This window comes from Limulus polyphemus, unplaced genomic scaffold (assembly GCF_000517525.1).
Source record: "Limulus polyphemus unplaced genomic scaffold, Limulus_polyphemus-2.1.2 Scaffold360, whole genome shotgun sequence".
Taxonomy (NCBI): Eukaryota; Metazoa; Arthropoda; class Merostomata; order Xiphosura; family Limulidae; genus Limulus; species Limulus polyphemus.
The window spans coordinates 617,946-639,821 of record NW_013665970.1 but is presented as its reverse complement, the minus strand read 5'-3'; the positions used below and the strand labels follow the sequence as shown (position 1 = coordinate 639,821).

General features: G+C 30.3%; 2 protein-coding genes across 5 annotated transcripts in view; one reads left to right on the top strand and one right to left on the bottom strand.

Annotated features, from left to right (window-relative positions):
• LOC106457676 (solute carrier family 41 member 1-like) overlaps positions 1-12,944 on the top strand; it is a 29,472-nt gene extending 16,528 nt beyond the window's left edge. For 3 of the 4 annotated variants that reach the window (XM_013917113.2, XM_022383691.1, XM_022383688.1), the window contains 8 exons: positions 596-667; positions 928-1,072; positions 2,483-2,629; positions 3,395-3,542; positions 5,127-5,200; positions 6,600-6,734; positions 10,565-10,713; positions 11,661-12,118. In XM_013917113.2, the coding sequence (XP_013772567.1) occupies positions 596-667; positions 928-1,072; positions 2,483-2,629; positions 3,395-3,542; positions 5,127-5,200; positions 6,600-6,734; positions 10,565-10,713; positions 11,661-11,846 (1,056 nt within the window). In that variant the 3' untranslated portion in view covers positions 11,847-12,118. Of the gene's footprint in view, positions 1-595; positions 668-927; positions 1,073-2,482; positions 2,630-3,394; positions 3,543-5,126; positions 5,201-6,599; positions 6,735-10,564; positions 10,714-11,660 lie in introns of all 4 variants that reach the window. The other variant, XM_013917114.2, reaches the window with a different exon arrangement.
• Positions 12,945-15,087: 2,143 nt separating this feature from the next.
• Positions 15,088-21,876, bottom strand: part of LOC106457675 (major facilitator superfamily domain-containing protein 12-like) — a 25,549-nt gene continuing 18,760 nt past the window's right edge. Inside the window, exons 7-10 of the mRNA XM_022383693.1 lie at positions 19,481-19,660; positions 18,630-18,724; positions 16,504-16,657; positions 15,088-15,505 (exon numbers count right to left, since the gene is read on the bottom strand). Of these exons, the coding sequence (XP_022239401.1) occupies positions 15,491-15,505; positions 16,504-16,657; positions 18,630-18,724; positions 19,481-19,660 (444 nt within the window). The 3' untranslated portion in view covers positions 15,088-15,490. The remainder of the gene's footprint in view (positions 15,506-16,503; positions 16,658-18,629; positions 18,725-19,480; positions 19,661-21,876) is intronic.

Here is a 21,876-nt window from a genome sequence, read left to right as displayed (position 1 = left end):
TACATTACTCAATTTTTTAATTTAAAAGTAAATGTTAAAAAACACAGATAAACATTGATTTTTGTATGCACGTGGTTTGTTGGATGCAGCACTGGTTCAAATTAGATGTTTGTGAAGTCAAAATACTAAGTCTATGGTTTTGTATGAATTAGAAACTCAAATTACAGATATTGACAAGCTAGAATATAAAATAAGAAGGTCTTATCTCTTCTATTTGCTAAGATATTGCTCATTCCATTTTTGGAAATGCTTCCTTATATACACTTCTATATGTGACACGAATAACCAATTGGAAGCTCAGAATTTCCCCCTAGTAGTTTTCTCAGCCTTTCTAATGTGGCTAGCACCATTTCTTTCTTTTGAACCAAGATTTAAATCAGTAGGTTGTGTCTTTAGTCTGCTCGAAATTTAATATTTTTTTGAAAGTAAAATATATCTCGGTTACTAAGCTCGATAAATTATAGTTGAATTCTATGGTATTGATGTAGTAATTTATGATTTTTTAGTTATTCAAATGTATATATACATAAACCTAAAAACAATTTTCATATCCTCCACATGTATAACTTGACTAACTATCTATATTTCTGTTTAGGCCAATCTTGGAAACCTTGATTCCCTTTCTCAACAATGGAAGATTACATATGGAAACATGGCTCTTCTTCAGGCAAGTTTTCCTTATTTGTATTGGATTACGTATAAAAATGACATTTGTACATGTATTATGTAGAAAAAATTAATTTATTACAATTTTGTGTTGTTTCTAGGAAATATTACTCAGATTTTTAATCGTGTTTAATTGTATTATTAGTAGTAGCATATCGAGGGAGAATTTTGATAATTAATACTTTAGATGGTAGTGACAGACATCTGTGTGTGTGAGGGGGGTTAACTTCTGTAATTATTTTAAGATCTCTCTATTTTCAGTGTCAAGCCAGTGTGGTGGGCTTCCTAGCATCCTTGTTTGCTATGATAATGGGATGGATCCCAGAAGGGAAGTTTGATATTCATCACGGTCTTCTGTTGTGTGCTAGTAGCCTTCTGACTGCCAGCATTGCTAGTCTTGCTTTAGGTATGTTGTTATATTAGTTGTGCTAGTAACCTTTTGACTGCCAGTGTTGCTTTAAGTATATTGTTACTTTAGTTGTGTTACTAGCCTTCTGACTTACAGCTTTGCTAGTCTTGCTTTAGGTATGTTGTTACATTAGTTGTCTTAATAACCTTTTGACTGCCAGTGTTGCTTTAAGTATATTGTTACTTTAGTTGTGTTAGTAACCGCCTGACAGCCACCACTGTTAGTCTTGCTTTAGCTATGTTGTTACATTAGTTGTGTTACTAGCCTTCTGACTGCCAGCTTTGCTAGTCTTGCTTTAGGTATGTTGTTATATTAGTTGTGCTAGTAACCTTTTGACTGCCAGTGTTGCTTTAGGTATGTTGTTACATTAGTTGTGTTACTAGCCTTCTGACTTACAGCTTTGCTAGTCTTGCTTTAGGTATGTTGTTACATTAGTTGTCTTAATAACCTTCTGACTGCCAGTGTTGCTTTAAGTATATTGTTACTTTAGTTGTGCTAGTAACCGCCTGACAGCCACCACTGTTAGTCTTGCTTTAGCTATGTTGTTACATTAGTTGTGTTACTAGCCTTCTGACTGCCAGCTTTGCTAGTCTTGCTTTAGGTATGTTGTTACATTAGTTGTCTTAGTAACCTTCTGACTGCCAGTGTTGCTTTAAGTATATTGTTACTTTAGTTGTGCTAGTAACCATCTGACTTCCAGCATTGCTAGTCTTGCTTTAGCTATGTTGTTACATTAGTTGTGTTACTAGCCTTCTGACTGCCAGCATTGCTAGTCTTGCTTTAGGTATGTTGTTACATTAGTTGTCTTAGTAATCTTCTGACTTCCAGCATTGCTAGTCTTACTTTAGGTATGTTGTTACATTAGTTGTCTTAGTAACCTTCTGACTTTCAGCGTTGCTAGTCTTACTTTAGGTATGTTGTTACATTAGTTGTGTTACTAGCCTTCTGACTGCCAGCTTTGCTAGTCTTACTTTAGGTATGTTGTTACATTAGTTGTCTTAGTAACCTTCTGACTTCCAGCGTTGCTAGTCTTACTTTAGCTATGTTGTTACATTAGTTGTGCTAGTAGCCTTCTGACTGCCAGCTTTGCTAGTCTTGCTTTAGGTATGTTGTTACATTAGTTGTCTTACTAACCTTCTGACAGCCAGCTTTGCTAGTCTTACTTTAGGTATGTTGTTACATTAGTTGTCTTACTAACCTTCTGACAGCCAGCGTTGCTAGTCTTACTTTAGATAGTTTGTATACACATTATTGCCATGCTACACAATTTATCTACATTAATATCTTGAATTCTTTAAACATAAAATATGTTCCCGTTATTTTGAAAATGTCATATTAGTATTTTATGTTAAGGAGATATGCTTGAGCATGTAGAAATATACAGTTTTTAATTTATTTTTATTGTAGGTTTACTAATGGTTGCTGTAGTCATTTTATCTGTCAAATGTCACATAAATCCTGACAACATAGCCACTCCAATAGCTGCATCATTGGGAGATCTTACAACATTGGCTCTGTTGGCTTGGATTAGTAATTTTTTTTTCAGTAACCTAGGTAGGTTGTATTGTGATTTAGTTCAGTTATTAATTTTTAAATTTTGTTTGATTTTGTAGAAAGAAGTATTATTTTATTATTTTCATTAGATTTGTATGTAAGAACCAGCCTTGATTTGAAGTATATGTATACATTGCAATACTTTTAATCCATAAAAAAATGCCAAATTTTTTATGCTGTGCTCTTTTAATGTTGAACTTTCTTAATTGTATATGTTTCAACTTATCTTAAATCAGATCAAACATAATTATCACAGCTAGAGTAGGCAGTCAAAATTCTGCAACTTCTACATGAAGAACAACCACTTCCTTGTTCAATGGCTTAGTATTAAAGGATATGGTTTTAAATATGTACTTGTATATGTTTCTGTATGAAATACAAATATTATTGCAAGTGGTCATGAAAAGACGTGTAACTGTTTGAATATAAGCGTATATAAAATGTAACTATAGGCAAGAAAATATGAGAATATTTAATTTTCTTTCAAATTTAAATATATTTATGTGGATTTAAAATTAAAGCTCATGTGTAAAAAAATTTCCTTTACCTTTATATTTATATCTTGTAAAGTTTAAAGAAAAGTTTAAGTATTGTTGAAGTACAGTAACAGTTTATGTGGCACTAATTGTAAACATTTTATAAAAAAGTACTGGCATATAAATAGCATCAGTGTACCATTGGTCAGTGCAATGCATATGAGGTTTTTCTTGTGGATTGTACTTTATTTAACATGTTCTGTAACATAGATTTTGGTTATTAAATCAGGTACTAATGTGTGGGTAGCACCCTTGGTGGTTGCATTTGCCCTTCTATTACTTCCACTCTGGAGCTTTATAGCACACAATAATGAATTCACACATGATGTCCTTTACTCGGGTTGGATTCCAGTGATTTCTGCTATGACAATATCCAGGTACAATATTTTTTGTTTAAAAATAAAACCATGGTATTTAGAATAACAATTATACTCTTAAGAATAGTTAAATTTAATCATCATATTGTAAAACAAAATTTTAAGATAAAATGTAATTTAATGATTTTTGTAAACAACATTTTTTCCAGTGCAAGTTAACGTTAATTTACAAAATAGTTCAATCATTGCTACAATGGTTTGTTCTGTGGGTTAATAGGCAAATAATTTGTTGACTTTTAAATCCGAAATAAGTTGGAAAAATATGTGTTATTGTACTTGAGTTCTATACAGCTAGGTGGACTTTAGAAGCTTTTCTTGGATGTTAATTGATTATTTATAATACAAATATTCAAGTATAAATAATAATAATAATAATAAAAAAGTACAGCATTATTGATTTGTAAACTAAATTATTTTCTTATGTTTTCAGTGAATATTACGTTATTTCTGACAACACCAAGCAAACATTAAAATGACAAGCCAGTTAGTTTATAAAATATGAATATTTTTGCCAGTGATCTTGGAAAGATATGTAACTATTTAAATATAAGAATATACAAAATGTAACTAGAGGCATGAAAGTATAAGAACTGTGTAGCTGCTGTGGGCAAACTAGTTGTGCAGAGCTGTTGAGGCCAGTTAATCTTAAATACACATTTTTCAAGGTTCTCTTTTGGTTGAAATTTTTACACTTTGTTTTTGGATATGTAATCAGTTGAGAAAAAGTTATAATAACAAATCTTTTTGTTAAAATACATGATTTCTTTTAGTTCTTTTGGCATAAAAATCTTCTTGAGCATGCTAATTAGAATCGTTTTTCCAAAAGTGTTAGCAATTTGAGAGAATGCTTGCTTCGTCGTATTCTGTTCTTCGTGATATCTTATAGCCTTAAAAACTTTTTTTCTCAATTACACATTAACAGAGTAAAGGCAATATTGTTTGTATCATGTGAGGTGGCAAATTTGTGTTCAGTGTTTTATAAAGAAATGTCGTATAGTGAAATTTTCAGTCACCTGCTGACTCGGACGTGCAGTAGATGATTGTTTAAGTGGAAAGCATGGAAGTGTTAAGAATCCAAGCCAATTTTTATTCAATGCTTTCAAATGATATACATAAAGATCATAATATCAGCAATAAAACTGTAAATATGATGTGGTTCAGTTACTTCTAAGAAGCCTTTGTTATACTGATCATTTAAAAACTATAGAGCAACACTTTTGTATGAATGAATTAATTTTCAGTTGCTTAAAGATAGATGGTTGTAAAACTTTGATTTGATAATGTTCTCTCATCTTTGTTTGCAAAAAGTTTTCAGGTCACTTGTTTTACTTGATGGGGGGGATGCTTTGAGTATGTCATTATCTAGCAAACAATGTTTAAAATAAAATTCTTAAGGTCCTGTATTTGGTGAAATGCTCAAAATATTTTTTAGTACATTTTAAGTTTCACAGTTTATTCCAAAATTGTGAGTTTTATTTATGAAAATTGTTTATTGTTCTTTTATATATATATATATACAGATTTTTCCAAAAAATATTTTTTGTTCTTTAACTAACATTTTTTTAACCACTTTTTTTTTCACAGCATTGGAGGTTGTATATTAGATTTTGCTGTCACAAGGTTCCATGGTATTGCTGTTTTCCAGCCTGTTATTAATGGTGGGTTTTTATCAAATGCAATGTTTTTTGAATTTCAGTTAAACAGTATGAAAAATGGATGTAAGGTGCAAAGATTTGTGGTTTGAAGAAATAGTGAAAGAATAATCAATGGCATTTATTAACACGTTGTATAGTTTGGGATCTGTAAGGATATTGCACATTGGATTTGTTTAATATGGTGTGAAGAAATAGTGTAAAAAAGAATGCAGATGGTGTTTAGTTAACATGGTGTGAGACCTAGGGATTAATATTTCTTGGACAGTTAGTTGCATATACAATTGGATTATAGTTAGATAATAGAAAGAAATTGCAGTAAAAGGGTGTATTTGGTGTCAGATGGAAAAGCAGAAGTAAAGACTGATAAAGAATTGACACTTAACATTGTACATTTTTAATAGTTTCTTTCACTACCTATTCACATTGTCTCCAAACTTTATTTTCTAAAAAGTGGGTTCCTTGTCATCAAACTTGAATTTGACATTTATTTCACAAAGTTCATCATTCTGAAATTAGAAAGATTAAGATAATTGCAGGGATGTACTGGAATGAATCTAAGTATATTTTGTAATGTTCTGACTGTGTCAGCTATATAATTGTGGTTTCTAGAAAGAAAAAAAATAGCCCAGTTGGGTATCTTAAATAAAACTTCAGACAGTGCACTCATGGTAAGTTAACATTTAAGTGAATAGAGATAGATTGATTCAAAAATTAAGTTAGTATAGTTATGTGACCTTAAAAATGAATGAATTGTACATTTGTTATGCTTAGTCTTTTCTTGTCGTGGAATGTACTATTATATGCCTTGTATATTCTGTATTAGATTTCACTTTATTCTTTATTGATTTTTACTGTTAAGCATCTAAAGCAGACATCTAGAAAATTATAAGATAGTCAGTTTGAGTTTATGTACATCACCTTGTCATAAGTATGTACTGTATGATTCCAGGCAAAAATATTTAAAAAAATGTTGATTTTTTTTCTTGTTATTAACGACTGTTAATGTTAAGTCTAATTAAAAAATAGAATGGTGTAAAGAAAGTCTTTATATTTATTATACATTTAAATAGGTAAAGAATAACACCACTAACTGATTGTTGTAGTTGAGTTGATGATGTTTTCATAAAGAGTTTATTGGTTTCTTGCAGTTACTTACATATCACAAACATGCTTCATGATCTCATCATGACTTGCATAATCTACAGTTTCTACCTTTCTTAAAAAACATTGATTCTATTTGTTAAGTGTCTATTAACCATTAGTTCATGGTGTAATTAATATATTCATGAATTTAAAACGTAAATCTAATTAAAGCAAAGAATACGAGTCTCCTCTTAGTACTGTAAATGATTCTTTGCCTGAGATTATATGTGCATTTAATTCATTACTTTGGTTAACATAGGTGTTGGTGGAAATCTGGTTGCGGTTCAAGCTAGTCGTATTTCCACTTTTCTCCACCAAAGATCAAAGTTAGGCACCCTTCCATCGAGTGATTCACATTTCTGTATTGATCCCTGTTCTGCCTTCTGCAGCAGTAGTAAGTGTTTATGTTCTTTAATAAATACAAATTATTTTCTTGTGATAGTGTTTGTTTTACCTTTCTTACTCAAAATACTTGATAGTCTAGGTCAGTTAGTATTTAATAATAACCAGTGAAGTTTTCCTTGATATTGTGCAAGGTTTATGTTTATATATATATTCTTATACCTACTTTTAACATGATTTCATAGTTGTAAGTTTTTCTCCTTTTTTTCTCAACTGCATGATGAGTGTGACCATGAATTTAAAATGTAAATCTGATTAAAGCAAAGAATACGAGTCTCCTCTTAGTACTAAACTAAGTTTTTAAATAAATATAAAACACTCAAAGCCAGCCCTTATCATTCACATATTTATTAGATCTTCACATAAACTCCTATACCTCTATATATGGACCAACCACCAGGTGATCATGAAAGTATAATACTATAACTTTTAATGTAGTAAGTGTTGTTTCACAAAATGTGGCAAGCCTCTAGGAAACATTCCAAGTCTTTTGCAAACACAAAAATCAGATTTTTTAATTAAGTGTTTTTTACTGAATATCTGCCTGGGAATTTCTGAAGTGAATGTCTGAATAGTTCTAGTGCAAAATGATTTTTATGATGAGATTAAAGTACTTTTTCTGTTTGTATAACCTCTAGAACTTCCTTAATGATTATCCAGTCAAAACAATTTTAGCTGTTATTTTTTCTAACACTATATGGATTCTACATTTGACCGACCCTGTAACCACCACAAAAAATACGTAATATATGTAAATTACCTTTTTGTTTTCTAGAATCACTGCAGATATACTAGAAAATTACAATTATTTATTGTAAACAGCTTAAGTTTCAGCAGTTTACATCTGTTTTTATTTAATTTTATTGTTCTTTGAACTGTGTCTAACTAGTAATCCTGTGATTCAAGCTGTAAATCACACACCAAATGTATAGGTCAAGTTACCGTGTTTCCCAGCATACTTAGAGAAATTATTATTTTTTTTTCGTTATCTAACCCAATAAGTTTCTAGTTTTTACATTTTAATTAATTTTATAACAATAAAAAAAATTGTATAAAAAACAAATTTATTACTTACTTTTGGCCTCATGTGTTTTTTGTTGTTGTTAGCCCACCAGTGAAATTATCAACTACTTCTTTTTTAATATTAGTACATTAAATAATTTGTACTTTGAACTATGCACTTAAGAACACCAAATAATAACATATACAAAGCAAACAATGTTCTATAACTATTATAATTTAACTGGCTTTCTAATAACTAGGGTAGAAGTGCCTTAAAATAATTTCCTTAGCTACTCAATCTGAACTTGGTGTAGCAATTTTCAATCTTTTGGTGAAATTACTAAGAGTTTTTACTGAGAACAAAGAGCATTATTCATCATTTGGGAAATTAAACATTGCCTTTCTATTGGTCATAAATGATGTAATAGCAAAAATAAGAGAATATTATTGGCAATTTGTGAAAGAGAGGATGTGATTTCTGTGCATGACAAGTGGGAATGACTTTCTAGCTAATGTCTCCAAGAATAAAGAAGATTGAAGACTATAAAACTAGACTATATCTTAGTAATATCTATACTATAATGAGTGATTTATGTTAAACTCAGGACATCAAAGGGAGGTGATGAGAAAAACAAATGGGTAAGTCTGGGTGAACAAATGTCATGATACACATACCTGGGGAGATTGAAGATTTATTCAAATATTTCCTTTTAAAATTAAAACTTATATAATATTGAAATTTGATTTATTAATTACATTTTGATGTGAAGTGTATTTGTAAAATTGATAATAAAGTACTTTAATTAAATTTTTAATCTAACTGTGAAGAGTTGTGACATGCAAACTTTGACTTACTTAGGGATAGGGTTAAAAAGGTAAAATAGCTAGCATGTAGTAAAAAAACATGTTATATTCATAATACAATTATTTATTCATACAGCAATACACATTGTACAGAAACATATAGAACTAGTGATTTAAGACTTAAGTAAATGCTGGTGTGACAAGACTGCTCTCAGTGAAAACATTTATAACACTGGCCAGATTTGACGTGTGCATTAGCAAAGAGAAGACTGCTCTGACTGAAAACATTTGTAACACTGGCCAGATTTGACATGTGTTTTAGCAAAGAGAAGACTGCTCTGACTGAAAACATTTATAACACTGGCCAGATTTGACATGTGTTTTATAAATGTTTTCAGTCAGAGCAGTCTTCTCTTTGCTAGCACTGGCCAGATTTGACGTGTGCGTTAGCAAAGAGAAGACTGCTCTGACTGAAAACATTTATAACACTGGCCAGATTTGACATGTGTGTTCGCAAAGAGAAGACTGCTTTGACTGAAAATATATACAACACTGGCAAGATCTGAATTGTATCAGCAAAATACAATCATGAGTCTAATAATATCATGCACTAGCTCTCTTTGATGAAAGAAATTTAACAGTAAAATGGTGTATATTTTATTGAAAGTGACATAAGTACGTAATATTAGTATTTATTATACTATATTGTATTTATAAAAGCTACCATTTTACATGTTTTAAAAATTTTGTACCATTTTTTCAGAAAGACTTCCTACTAACCTTAAGCTCATGCAGGGGCAAAGTCCACAGTAAAACCTGATAGTTTCAAATTACTGGTGGGATCTTTTTTATAAAATGAAAAGGAAATAAAGTAATTACTTCAACAAAAAATAGTAAATAAGTTTGAGAACCTATAAAATCCACTTCTTTTCTCTTCATACATACAAAACTAGAATATACTTAGATTACTTGGAAACGTGCAACCCAAAAAAACTAGTAGGGACCTGTGAATAATTCATGGTGATAATAAAGTGTACAGTAAGGAAAACAACATTGTTTGTTGGATTGATGTCATGTGTTTTGAGAATAGCTATAATTGATGTATGCCCCCTTATAATTAGGGCATCACGAAGTGTATAAGGTATTTAAAAGATTGTTCCATAGTTTTTAAAGTTGAAAAAATGTATTATCACAATGAAATGGAGATAAGGTTATCACATGTGTTAACTTTGATTCACTTAACTGTGCTCAGGGCAGTACACAATTGTGCAAGTGCTGCAGTGAGCCCATGCACTAAAGTGAGTCAGACCCAAGTAAATGAAATAAAAGAGTCGACCAACCATATGACTGATTACAGTACAGAATATAATAGTATCATGCAGTAGAGCTTAAAATATTAAAAAAATAAAGTAAGAAACAAAAGTTTATTTCCTGACAGGGGAACAGGAAAATTATTAGTTTATGCTTTCTTGTTGAGAAATAATTCAAGATGCTCCAAGAGTAAAATAAAATGAGTAGCCTTGTGATGTCTGGAATGTCAGTGTGGAAGTGTTTATACATTGCCAAAAGATGGTGGCAATCTTTGGCAATCTACACGTAGCTAATGTTGACTTTCTATGGCTAAACATATATATTTATGCCATTTAAAATATTCAAAGAGAATTTGACAGCTATGCCTTCAGAATTTACAAAGCTCCATATTATAAAACAGATGTCTGGCATAATAACTGAAAATTTAAAAATTTACAGTCTCTATAAAGAAAAAAGGGGACTTTATGGCAAATAAACTGGGAGAGAGAGAAAATCCCAACTTACTGAAAATATATTTATGGTTTTGTTAGCTTTAGAAGCTTGGAAGTTTTCAAATGAAAAATGCAGTTGACTGAATTTTAGTTTTTGAAACCACCAGTCTTTAGTGATCTTATTTACCTTCACTTATCACATGTTTAGGTTGGTTTGTATAAGAATAGTTAGTGACTTTGTTCATCTAAATCTTTTAACCATTTAATTTTTCAGATCCTCATGCTAGGACAGCTCGTGTCCTGATGTTGATGGTCATTCCAGGGCATCTCATCTTCACATACGGGATCCATTTTGTACAAGCTGGTCACACCTCAATTACTCTGATTTTCCTTGTAACGTACTTGACTGCTGCTGTTATACAGGTAATGTATTTGTTGAAGATTATAGTTGTATGTTTAAAATATTTGAAGTAAATAAGATAGAATGGTATTACTACTCACTTCTGAACATTTGAAATAATATACAAGCATGGACATTTTTATATGATGCCAGTAATGATTTTTTTATCTATTTTTTTGTAGCTGTTTTGTTGCTTTAGTAAGTTGTATTCAACTTTTATATTCATTAGTAAACCACAAACATTAGAAGTGAAATATAATTATGCCACTGTATTTTAGAGGTTCAGTTTCACTTTGCTGATTGAAGTGTCTTTATTAAGTACAAAAATTAATGGTTAATTAATAAGTAAATTAAAAAGTCTCTAAATTAATGGTAATTTATCAAATTAATCATGTAGGTACTTTTGTATATTATGTACTTATTTAATTTTATTAGCTTTTAGCTTACATCTGTTTTTTTGTTCTTCAATAAATTTAAAATAATTATAATTGCCCAATTTATAAAATAGGGAAAAATGATACTTGGATAGAACAGTTATCATTTTCAGAAACAAGTCGACGTTCCATAAATGAATGTGATTTTGAACTACTTAATGCTTCTATTACGAGGATATCAAACAAGACTAGTGTGATGAATGATTTGTTTATGCCTTTCTTGATTGTTTTAAATAATATATGTGTGTTGTTTCAATAAATATAACCTAATGAGTATTTTTCTAATTGTTTTATGCTGCCAGCAAAGATGAACTCATCTGAGTAAATGTTTCAAGTAGAAGTTTGAATTTTATTGCTAGAAAAAGAGATTCCACTTGAAAATGTATGAAATTTATAATTAAGTACAAATATATAATCTCATTGTTTAATTTTTTTAGGGATTGTATGTATTAACATATTTGCAAGTTTTGAAGCTTTTATCCAACAGATGCTCTGTAATACAGGAATGTAAAATATTTATATTCTGATTTTTCTAGGTACTAATACTGTTGTACATAGCATTTTGTATGATACACTGGATGTGGAAAAAAAGCATTGATCCAGATAATTCAGCAATACCATATCTGACAGCCTTAGGTGACTTCCTGGGAACAGCACTTTTGTCCTTATCTTTCTTGTTTTTGTACAGTGTTGGTGACAAAGATGCTGATGTGGGCGAATGAATGATGAATGAGACGTGAAATGACATGTTCAAGACAGAGACATTGATGTGAACGTGTTTTAAAAAAATACACTCCATGTGAGTGAATAGCACAAAGCATTGAAATGTCTGTTGTGTTTTGTCTAGTTTTACTATTAGGATGGTGATACAAATATCTAAAAAAATGTTTTATTTATATGGTGCTTTCAGGGAGCAGACTTTAAAAGGAATAGAAATTACAAAGTTGTGCTAGATTTATTTTAATCTTTAATATATTTTAATCCTAGTTTATATAATTCGTTTTATTATTTTGGGTTGTTTTTTACCTATTAGGTTTAAAATGTATGATATAGACTGAGAATGTGAAGTGATAATTTTACTTTTTAGTTTATTTTTGGGTTAAAAAGTTTAGTGCGATAGACTACTTCTTACAGCTTAATGACTGTAGTACTTTTCTTATAAAACGTTTTTTTATCAAACTAGAAAAGCTAGAACACTTGGATACATAATTTCATATGCTCTGATTGTTGATAACTATTTTTTAGGAAGATCCTGGAATCAGGTGTTATTTTTCTAAATGTTAAGTTCAAACAATAAATCTTCATAGAAAATGTATGGTAGGATATGAAGCAAAAGTTGAATTAAATGGCACAAGTATTTTGAAAATAATGCATGCAAACTTTTCATGTTCAACTGATTTTCACATTGTTGTGTAAAGCTCGTGATATTGGTTAAGAGTTATTTAGTGTACACGGGAATTCTTGAAATTTAAAATGGTTTTCTTACAGTAAGCTTTTTGGCTCTGTTTCAAACGTCAGGTTTATGTGGTGACAGTTGCTATAACATAGCCAAACAATTTTGAATAAAAAGGTTTATGAATGTGGACAATTTCTTTTCAAACTTTTACTTAAATTTTGGTGATAATTTTTCTTGGAGAGGTTGTTGTGGAGACAGTTAGACTGACTTTTTGAGAAAAATAATTAAATGTTTCTTCAAAGAAGTGTTAATGATTTTAGAAAGATTATTGGGAAAATTACATGTTTAAAACATAATGGTGATATGAAAAAAATAATGGCTTCATAAACCAGCATTAAAAAAATTTTAAATGAATACAAAAATAAAAAAAACCCAAGAAAAAATGACGAAATTTTGTTCTTTTTTTGTTAAATAAGATTATTTTGGTAAAAAATGGCAAGTCAGATTAATTATAAAAACATCAAACACTTACCTTAAGTTTGAAAGCCTGTAGTTAACTCTTATCCTTGTTTAAGTTTTTAATTTTATTTTTAACCTGACATAATTGATGTTTTTCTATTTAAGTTTCTAGAATTTTAGGAAGATATTTTCCTTTAATTCTGACATGACATTTTCCAACCAAATTTTATACCTCCTAATACCTCGCAGGTCATTAGATACTTTTTTATCTTAATCGTGTGAAGCTTTAATTTCTTTTTCATTTCACTAGTAAGTAATTTTATTCATTTATTAGAAATATCAGATAAATTTAACACACAGGAGAACTTAACTTTTATTTTTAAAATGATTTTAGGCTTTCATGTCTGATAATGGACATTATTTTAGAATGCATATATTTTTTAAATATTTAAGACTAAATGATAAGATTGATTTCAGTTTCAAGAATGTGTTTAAATATGTACTGATATTAACACAATTATATTAATGTTAATGTAGAAGATTTTTGCCAAGTTGTTAAATAACTTGTGGCATGCTTGAGTTTTTCCTTATTGAAAATGTCCATGTCACAACTTTGTTGTTTTTTAAGTATTTTTTGAACTTATTCTTTCACCACTCTGATACTTAAAAGACCCAATAATAAACATAAATTTTTAAAAATGGATTTCTTTTCTCATCGGTGTAAGGGAGTCACTTGTCGGCTCATACTTGTTGAAGGAAAGTTTACTTTTCGAAAGCAATCTTTCTTTTTTTCTGTTATAATACTTCAGAGTTTCATTGGATAAGTAGAAAATGTGGGTGTAGTTTCTCGCTTTAAATAAAGCCCGAATAACATATTTTGCTTTCGCATAGTGTAGGGTTTCTCAGTAGAACAGGTAATCCCCGAATTGTGTCAGAGGAACAGTCTCGGTTGGAAGGAAGAATAGCTCAGTACTTTTATAAACAATTGACATACACTAAATCATATTAAACCAAATTACTTCATTTTTAGGCATATTGATTTATAGAATATTAACTGTAACAAACACCATAACTCAATCCCAAAAATTCTTGTCAAGAGTTCATTTTCTTTTTTTAATAAAAACATGATTTAAAAATTACGTAACAAAGAGCTTGACCGAATAAATTGTAGTATACCCTTCTTAGCATATTAGTGAAGTACTTAATGACTGTGATATAAGAAAACTGTACAATGTTATACATGGAGTCAAATGTCCTAGAACTATCAATCAAGTTACCTTAATGGCATGTTGATTGTTTATTCCTGTTAGATTATGTGGAAACTGTCATAGTTTTCTGTCTGTATCACTGGTTATTCCTGATGATCTATTAACTTTGTAACTTCAAGTGCTATTGGCTTTTCACTGTGATTGGGTATATGTTATTATAAATATTTAAGTTTGTTTATATATATTAACCTATGTTTTATTTGATTGTAAAGTATCAAAACGGTGACTTTTCACTCAAGTTTAAAGACACAATATGAGCTCCCTTTTTTCATTATTACAGTGAATTGTAAAAACCACATTTATTTTACCCATAAATAATGCTTCAGGAGTATGTCTTAATTAAAACAGTGAACCAATTGTTATATTTTGTATATGAAAACATTGTAAAAATTACGTTTTGAATATTAGTAAGAAAACAAAAGTAAAACTCTTAGTTTCTGAACTCTTTCTTAGAGAAAAAAAAAAGGATATTTTACCATAAAATGAGTAATTTAATCTCTATTATTCCGACTCGTCAAATTATATAACTAAGGCTTACATTATATCATCATAATATTTTTTTAAATAAAATTGTATTAATATCTGTTTTATGTTTGTTCCAAGTAAAAGTTTTTTTTACCCTGAATAAAGTATAAGGTCATGTTTAGAGGACTTATCATCTTTGAGTACAAGTTTCCTTGTTTGGAAATCTTGTGATTTCTTCATATATCTATAGAAAATTCAATAAAATTATTATTATTCACAAAGTGATCTGAATTATTATTTGCCAATTTCAACATTTGATATTAATTAAATGTACTTTTATTTACACTTCAGAGTAATGAAGTTGTTCTGAAACCATTCATTTTGAACCTGCTTGTTTTATTTTGATGTGATAACTTTTATTAAAACTTCAGGTTTCTAGAGCTAAATACCATTTAAACACAAGAAAGGTACATAACAAATACATTTTATAAAGTCTTTCAAGTCATTTTCCAAAACTCTTTCTTACAATGTCTTAACATGACTGATAGTATAATACTGATAGGAGCCTCCTTTAATTATAAGTTTCTGTTCATCGAAGCTTTTACTATTAGCACTATAATCTATCCATTCTGATACTGTAAACACAAGTTATTAGAACACATAACTGTGTACCAGCTTACAGTTTAATGGAAAAATAAATTGTAAAATAGTGATTTATACTCTTTCTGTTAATTATGACACTATTGTGCTTCCATGAAGTCAGATCTAACAAGTTGGTTCATTCTTCAGAAACCTGCAATACAAGATGGAAGTTCTTGTATTAATTACAGAATTATAATGTTATTTTGTATAAATGAATCTAAACAGTTGTAAGAATGTAAGTAACTGGGAATTTTTCTCACAATACATGGAATTTATTCTATGATTGCTTTATCGTAAGAGGAACTATCATGAATTCGTTAATATTATTATGAACAAAAACATTTTCTTTGTGATGAGAAGACGACTTTAGATGTTCCAAATTTATTACTTTCTCCTTATTTCTAGGTTTAGCATAGTTTTGTGGGATGTACCTGTTGTACATTTTTGTTAACACTCCTCTTTACCTCTTGAGAAAGATGAGTGTTAGCAAAACGTCAATTGCTAATGACATACTGAGATATTTCTTTGTATATTTCTTGATACCTAAGAATTCTAGTATTTTTATATTTCATGAAGTTCATATAAATCAGTTGATATTTCATTGAAGTTGTTAGATAGGGCACTACACTAGTTGTAAATGTTTCGCCGTGTTAAATTAATTAAGAATATTCGACACAGGACGTTAATCAATAAATTGATATCGCGTATATATGAAAGACAAGTTTGAAGTTAATAAATATTTACACTTTATAAATATCATATATTTTACTAATAAGAGAGTTTCCTGTTCATGCAATATTTTATTATGTAATATTAATGGTCACTTATAGATGCAAGTTGTTAGTGGTGTTTCAGACATTTTACAGTTTTTAAGTTAGCAAGTTACATTTTACATAGAGACAAGCACTGTTGTCTTGCTTACATAAAATGGTAATTTGCATACCAAGTACAATGCTTTAGCTTTCTTACATTCCTGATTTTACATATTAGAGTTTTAAATAATTTCAAAATCTTTCAATGAAGCTTTCGTAGTAAGAAAGTTAACAATTTTATGGTTTAGTGAAACTTTTCCTATCATGTTTGTAGTGTTCTTATACTTGGTTACACCAGTTTTTATTGCCATTTTGTATCAGTTTCGAAACAACTCACCTTCAATACTGCTTTGCTCTCTGAAGTTTGCAACTTATGCTGTGATCGAGAAAGTATCAGTAACCCTAAAAGGGTGAGTAAGGCAGATCCACCACATGCAAATGCTAAAACGCTACGATGGTACCAGTCGTCACTAGTGTTAATGGCTGTGTTTCTGTAAATCAAAGTCGATTGCAATTGTTTAATTAAAGTTGAATAATATTAACAATGTAATCCAAAATTATATTTAATGGTCGGTCATTCTAAAGTATACCCACACATTTTTAAAAAGTTTAGATGTAGCATTTTTACAGATATTTCAAATCTTATTAATAAATGACATCAAACTTATAATAAATTGACAACGTTTTAACATTTCAGACCCTTGGAATTGTTTCTTGGCATAACCTTAACAAATGTAATTGGCTTAAGAGAAACTTTTTTGTAAGATATTACTTAATTGTTGTAGGTGATCATTTGTCAGAAATTTTCAATTTCGGTAATGACTTTATAAACAATGATAATTATATTCATTAAATAAAATACATATGTTTATATTTGAAATAATCGTTATTCACAATGTGCAATGTTTTGCTATTTTCAACTGAATCAGCATTATTTGTGTTCCTTAACTATACAAGCCTTTCAAATATAGTTTTGTTCACTTCAGTGTTTAGTGAAGTAGACCTCGATTACTTGTATAATTTTTTTTTCGTTAATCAACTGTGATCCTTGGTATGTTGTTCTGGTATCCTTCCATTGTATATGATGTTTGGCATTTAATCCAACTGCTGAATTGTTCATGTTTGAGTTTCATGTGTTCTCAACCTAACTAATGTTATTGTTTGGGTCATGTATTCAGACTGAATGCTGAAGATAATTATTTTCCTACTTTTCATAGATTCTATGTTTGTTTAGTTCTCTCTGTTACAGTTGGAATTTTAGATTGTTGTGGTGCCAGCCCCGAGCTTTTGCTGTCTGTACTCTTGGGATAGACTATTGTGTGATTATTTGTATTTCTCCTTGTTACTCACTGTTCCATTTATGTCCAACCTTCCAACTACTTGCGGATAGCCATTGTTCATTAGTGAGTTTGTCAAGTTCCTTCTTTGTGGTTTTTATCTGTGTTACAAACTTGTTGTATCTTGTAAGCTAAACAGTCTATGGCTCTTCTTTTATTCGCTTAATGTAGTATGATATGTACTCTAAATGTTTACTAAAATCCAGTAGTTTTTCATATATCCCAGTGATATGATGGTTTCCTGTTTTTATTACCACTACGTGTTCTATAGGTAAGATTTATTCTCTTCTTTCTTTAATGTTACGTTCATTAATAGTGTTGATTAGAATATTTAATATGTACAATTTTATTATTATTATACTTTTATTATAGAGATTATTTGGTATTATTAGCTTAGTATATGTAGTTAGAACCAACCTAAATCACCTAAGCTGGTTGAACCTCATGAAATATTGGGTTCATGATTGAAGGTTCCCAACTCTTGAAACAATCCATTCTGATCTTTATATGTATTAGCTGAGGTTACTCATTATGGAAGCAAAAGCTGATTAATGGACAAAGATAGGTAATGTTCTACTTGTTTCTTTGCTTTTTTTTTATTAAACCTCTAATGACCTCATTATTGCCAATTGCACACACTGCTTTGGGGAAGTAATAACTGACTCATTTAACGGATTAAGTACTTGTGTTTTTAAAGCCAAAGGTCTATAAAAAGGTAGAAATGTTTCATGGGCTTTTTTATCCTTGTTTTGTTAAAAGTCATAAAATAAAATAGCTTATGTACACTCTCAGGCATTTTCCAGTTACCATAAAAAAATTACAGAAATCAACCCAGCCAGTTCTGGGTGATGGATGCTAAAACACAGAGCAGGAGGAAAGAGAAAGCTTTATCACTATTGTATATATTGTGTGAGGAATGTGTTATGAGAAGTAAGGTCTGCTGTTGTTGTCAACCTTATCACGAGCATGGTAGCTCCAAACGATCCACCAATAATGTATATTTTTAATGAGTTAAAAGGTTCTCTTGTTCCAGAGAGTATCTAAATACATGTTAGTATCTCGTGTCGTGTATTGTGTACAGTGCCTGATGTTGGGTTTATCATAAAACGTAAAAGTATGAACTTACTGTTTTGGGTTAAGTTCTTGTATCAGCAGGACAACAGCTCCGTTACCAAGCTTATCAAAGAAACTCATAGCTCCAAATACAAAAGCACCACTGTTCTGTTGATGAAAAGATTATATACTGAAGGTGAGGTGACGAAATTATCTGTTGACAGCAACACAGTGGTAGGAATTTATCACTTTTGGGACTAGTACTGTTAAAAAATTCTAGGTAAATAAATTACTTAAGTACCATTTTATCAAAAGTTTGATCTGTTTAAAAAAAGAACTTGACCTGTTGTACCAGTGTAACACAAGGTATTCATCTTTTATGTATATGCTGTTGAAGTTTATCAACCAAGAAGTTTATACATAAATCTAGAAACCCGATAATTCGAGTATATTTGAAATATATGTTTTAATGTTAATAATACCCTTGCTCTGGTGTTTTTACACTTTGGTGGAACCAACTGCTGAGTTACCAGAGGAAGGGTGTCAGGGTTTGATACGTTGTAAGCATTTATTAACCTTTTTTTTTAATGTTGTATGTTTAACTTCTGTGTTTCAGATTTAAATTTACCTCAGTGGTATTTTTTATGACTTCCTCAGAACTTACTCTTGATTCACTCTAAAGAAAAAATGTCTTTCTTTTGAAAGTGCTGTCTGTTTTTTTAATTACGATTTGTCTATTCTTTTAAACTTGTGTCCTTTGTAAGTATCATGAATACAAATTTGGAGACATTTCAGGCAGCTAAACATTGATATACATCCTACTAACACATGCAGTTAATCAAATACAATTTATTGTGTAATAATATATAAAAGACTGATATTTTTAAACCAAGAGAAAATATTTAATTTTTTTAAGACACTCACTGTGTTATGAGCAATAAGATCTGCTGTTATTGCTAGACTTGCCACAAGCATGGTAGTTCCACCTATACCAAACAATCCTCCAACAATGTATATTTGCCATGAGATAAAGGCTTCAGTCGTTCCAAAGAAAACCCAAATGCATGTTATTATACTTATAATAGAACCTCCCAACAAGGTTACCTGAAAGAAAATGAAAATTAACTTTATGTATTCTGGGAGAAGTTTTTCTTTAATATAGAAAACAAAAGAAAGAAATCGAATTCCATATAATCTGTTAAGAGTTATTTGTTTCTGCTATTTAATGCTTTTTGATTTGTTAATAGTTCGTAATAATTTTTTAGAGTTAACAATTGACATGTATTTGTTGGCAATTTTGTGTTCAGATCTATTGGGATATTATCAGATTCACTTATTTATTTTTGAATAATTGGGTAGGGACCACAGAATAGTGGAGACTCGCCAGAAAATGTTGGAATACAAAGCAGAAATCAGAAGTATCTTTAATTTGACTGAGTCTGATACAAAGGAGGAAACAGGCTAAACGCAGCGAAACAATCTTCATTTTAAATGAAAAATTAGAAGAATTTAGTATGGCACTGTTACTGGAGGTCACTTAAATATGTTATATATAAATCTCTAAAATCACTGCTTTGGTCTAAAATATTGTTCCAAACTGAGAAAACATGGCATTATATTGTACTAAAACAATTCCATTTTTCTCGAAAAAATTAGTTTCGATTTTTATACAGTTTGGACGAAATGAATAAAAACCCTATAACCCGAGCGCTTTTGAAAGGTGGACCTTTCTTCTTCAGGGGCAATCAGGGAATGGTGGTGTAATCGAATAAGTGATATATATATATTGTTACAATTCTGGGTTCTGCATTCTGTGTAAGCGCCTTAGTTTGTACTGTGACATAAAAATGTTAACGTGAAATTTACTATAAATGATAATTTTGGATTAATTTAAAAATGATTATATTCCTCAAAAATTGTTAGTCTTTTGAGATTAACTTTCAGTGTGATATGCATGCATACAATGTGTTTCCTACCCCTTTAATTAACTTATGATCAGAGCAAACTATGTACTTAAGACGAAACTAAAAATCAACCTGGCAAGCAATATAGCTAATTAAGTATGCTTTTCTTACATTAAGTGTAAATAATCCATTAAATTCCTCTCACCCTAATTACTAGCGTAACTAGGTTATTCAACTCGGGTGCCACGTGTACTTTCTCATGAGGAAGATTTCATCATAGACCAAACTGTATATATTCATGATGTTAGAAAAATACGTAGGTTCAAGGAGTCTGGATAGAAATTAATAAAAAAAATCGAGCGCTTTCGAAAGATGGGCCTTTCTTCTTCAGGGGCAAACTGGGAATGGTGGTGTAGTCAAATGAGTGATATGTATAAAGGGAGTTTAGTGACGTCATGCAGGTCATCCGGTTTGCCAGGAAATATTTAGTCTATTTCTCTATGTACTGTTGTAAGCATGACGTCACTAAACTCCTTTTTTTACAACCATACAATGAACCGTTTTTAATTAATTATATCCATGGAGACATAAAGTATAAAGTGTAAATTTCTTTGAAATTTTCTTTAAATATGAAAATACAAAAAAAAAAAATAGTTTGAGAATAACCTATGTAGCAATGCATGTTTATGAGGACCAGAAACTAGGACCATTCAGAAAACATTAAAATGCATCAAAACCTCATAGACGGAAAATTATGCATATTTTGATTTACTATTAAATTCGTCCCCCCCCCTCCAGTGGCACAGCGGCATGTCTGCGGACTTACAACGCTAGAATCCTGGTTTCGATACCCATGGTGGGCAGAGCACAGATAACCCATTGTGTAGCTTTGTGCTTAATTACAAACAAACAAAGACTATTAAATTCATTACCATACTTTAGTATTAACTGTATTTTCATCATTAACTTTCAGTATAAAGTAATGATTAATTATTTACACTTTCATTTCGTAGTACAGACATAGATTATGAAATCCATTACCTGATTTTGGATATTAAAATATTTTCAATAATGTTTAATGACATAAAATGTGGAAAAACTTTTGCAAGGGGTGTTGGAATAAAATTCAACGAAGTTTTTATAAAGCAGTAATGATTTTGGAAAAAAGATAACACATATTTCAGGAAAAACAACATACTTTTAGAGGAAGGATCTATTTGTGTGGTTATGGCAAAGTTAGTAAGGCTATCTACCACGGCCCGGCATGGCCAGGTGGTTAGGGAGCATGACTCGCAATCTGCAGGTCGCGGGTTCGAATCCCCGTCACACCGAACATGCTCGCCCTTTCAGCCGTGGGGGCGTTATAATGTGACGGTCAATCCCACTATTCGTTGGTAAAAGAGTAGCCCAAGAGTT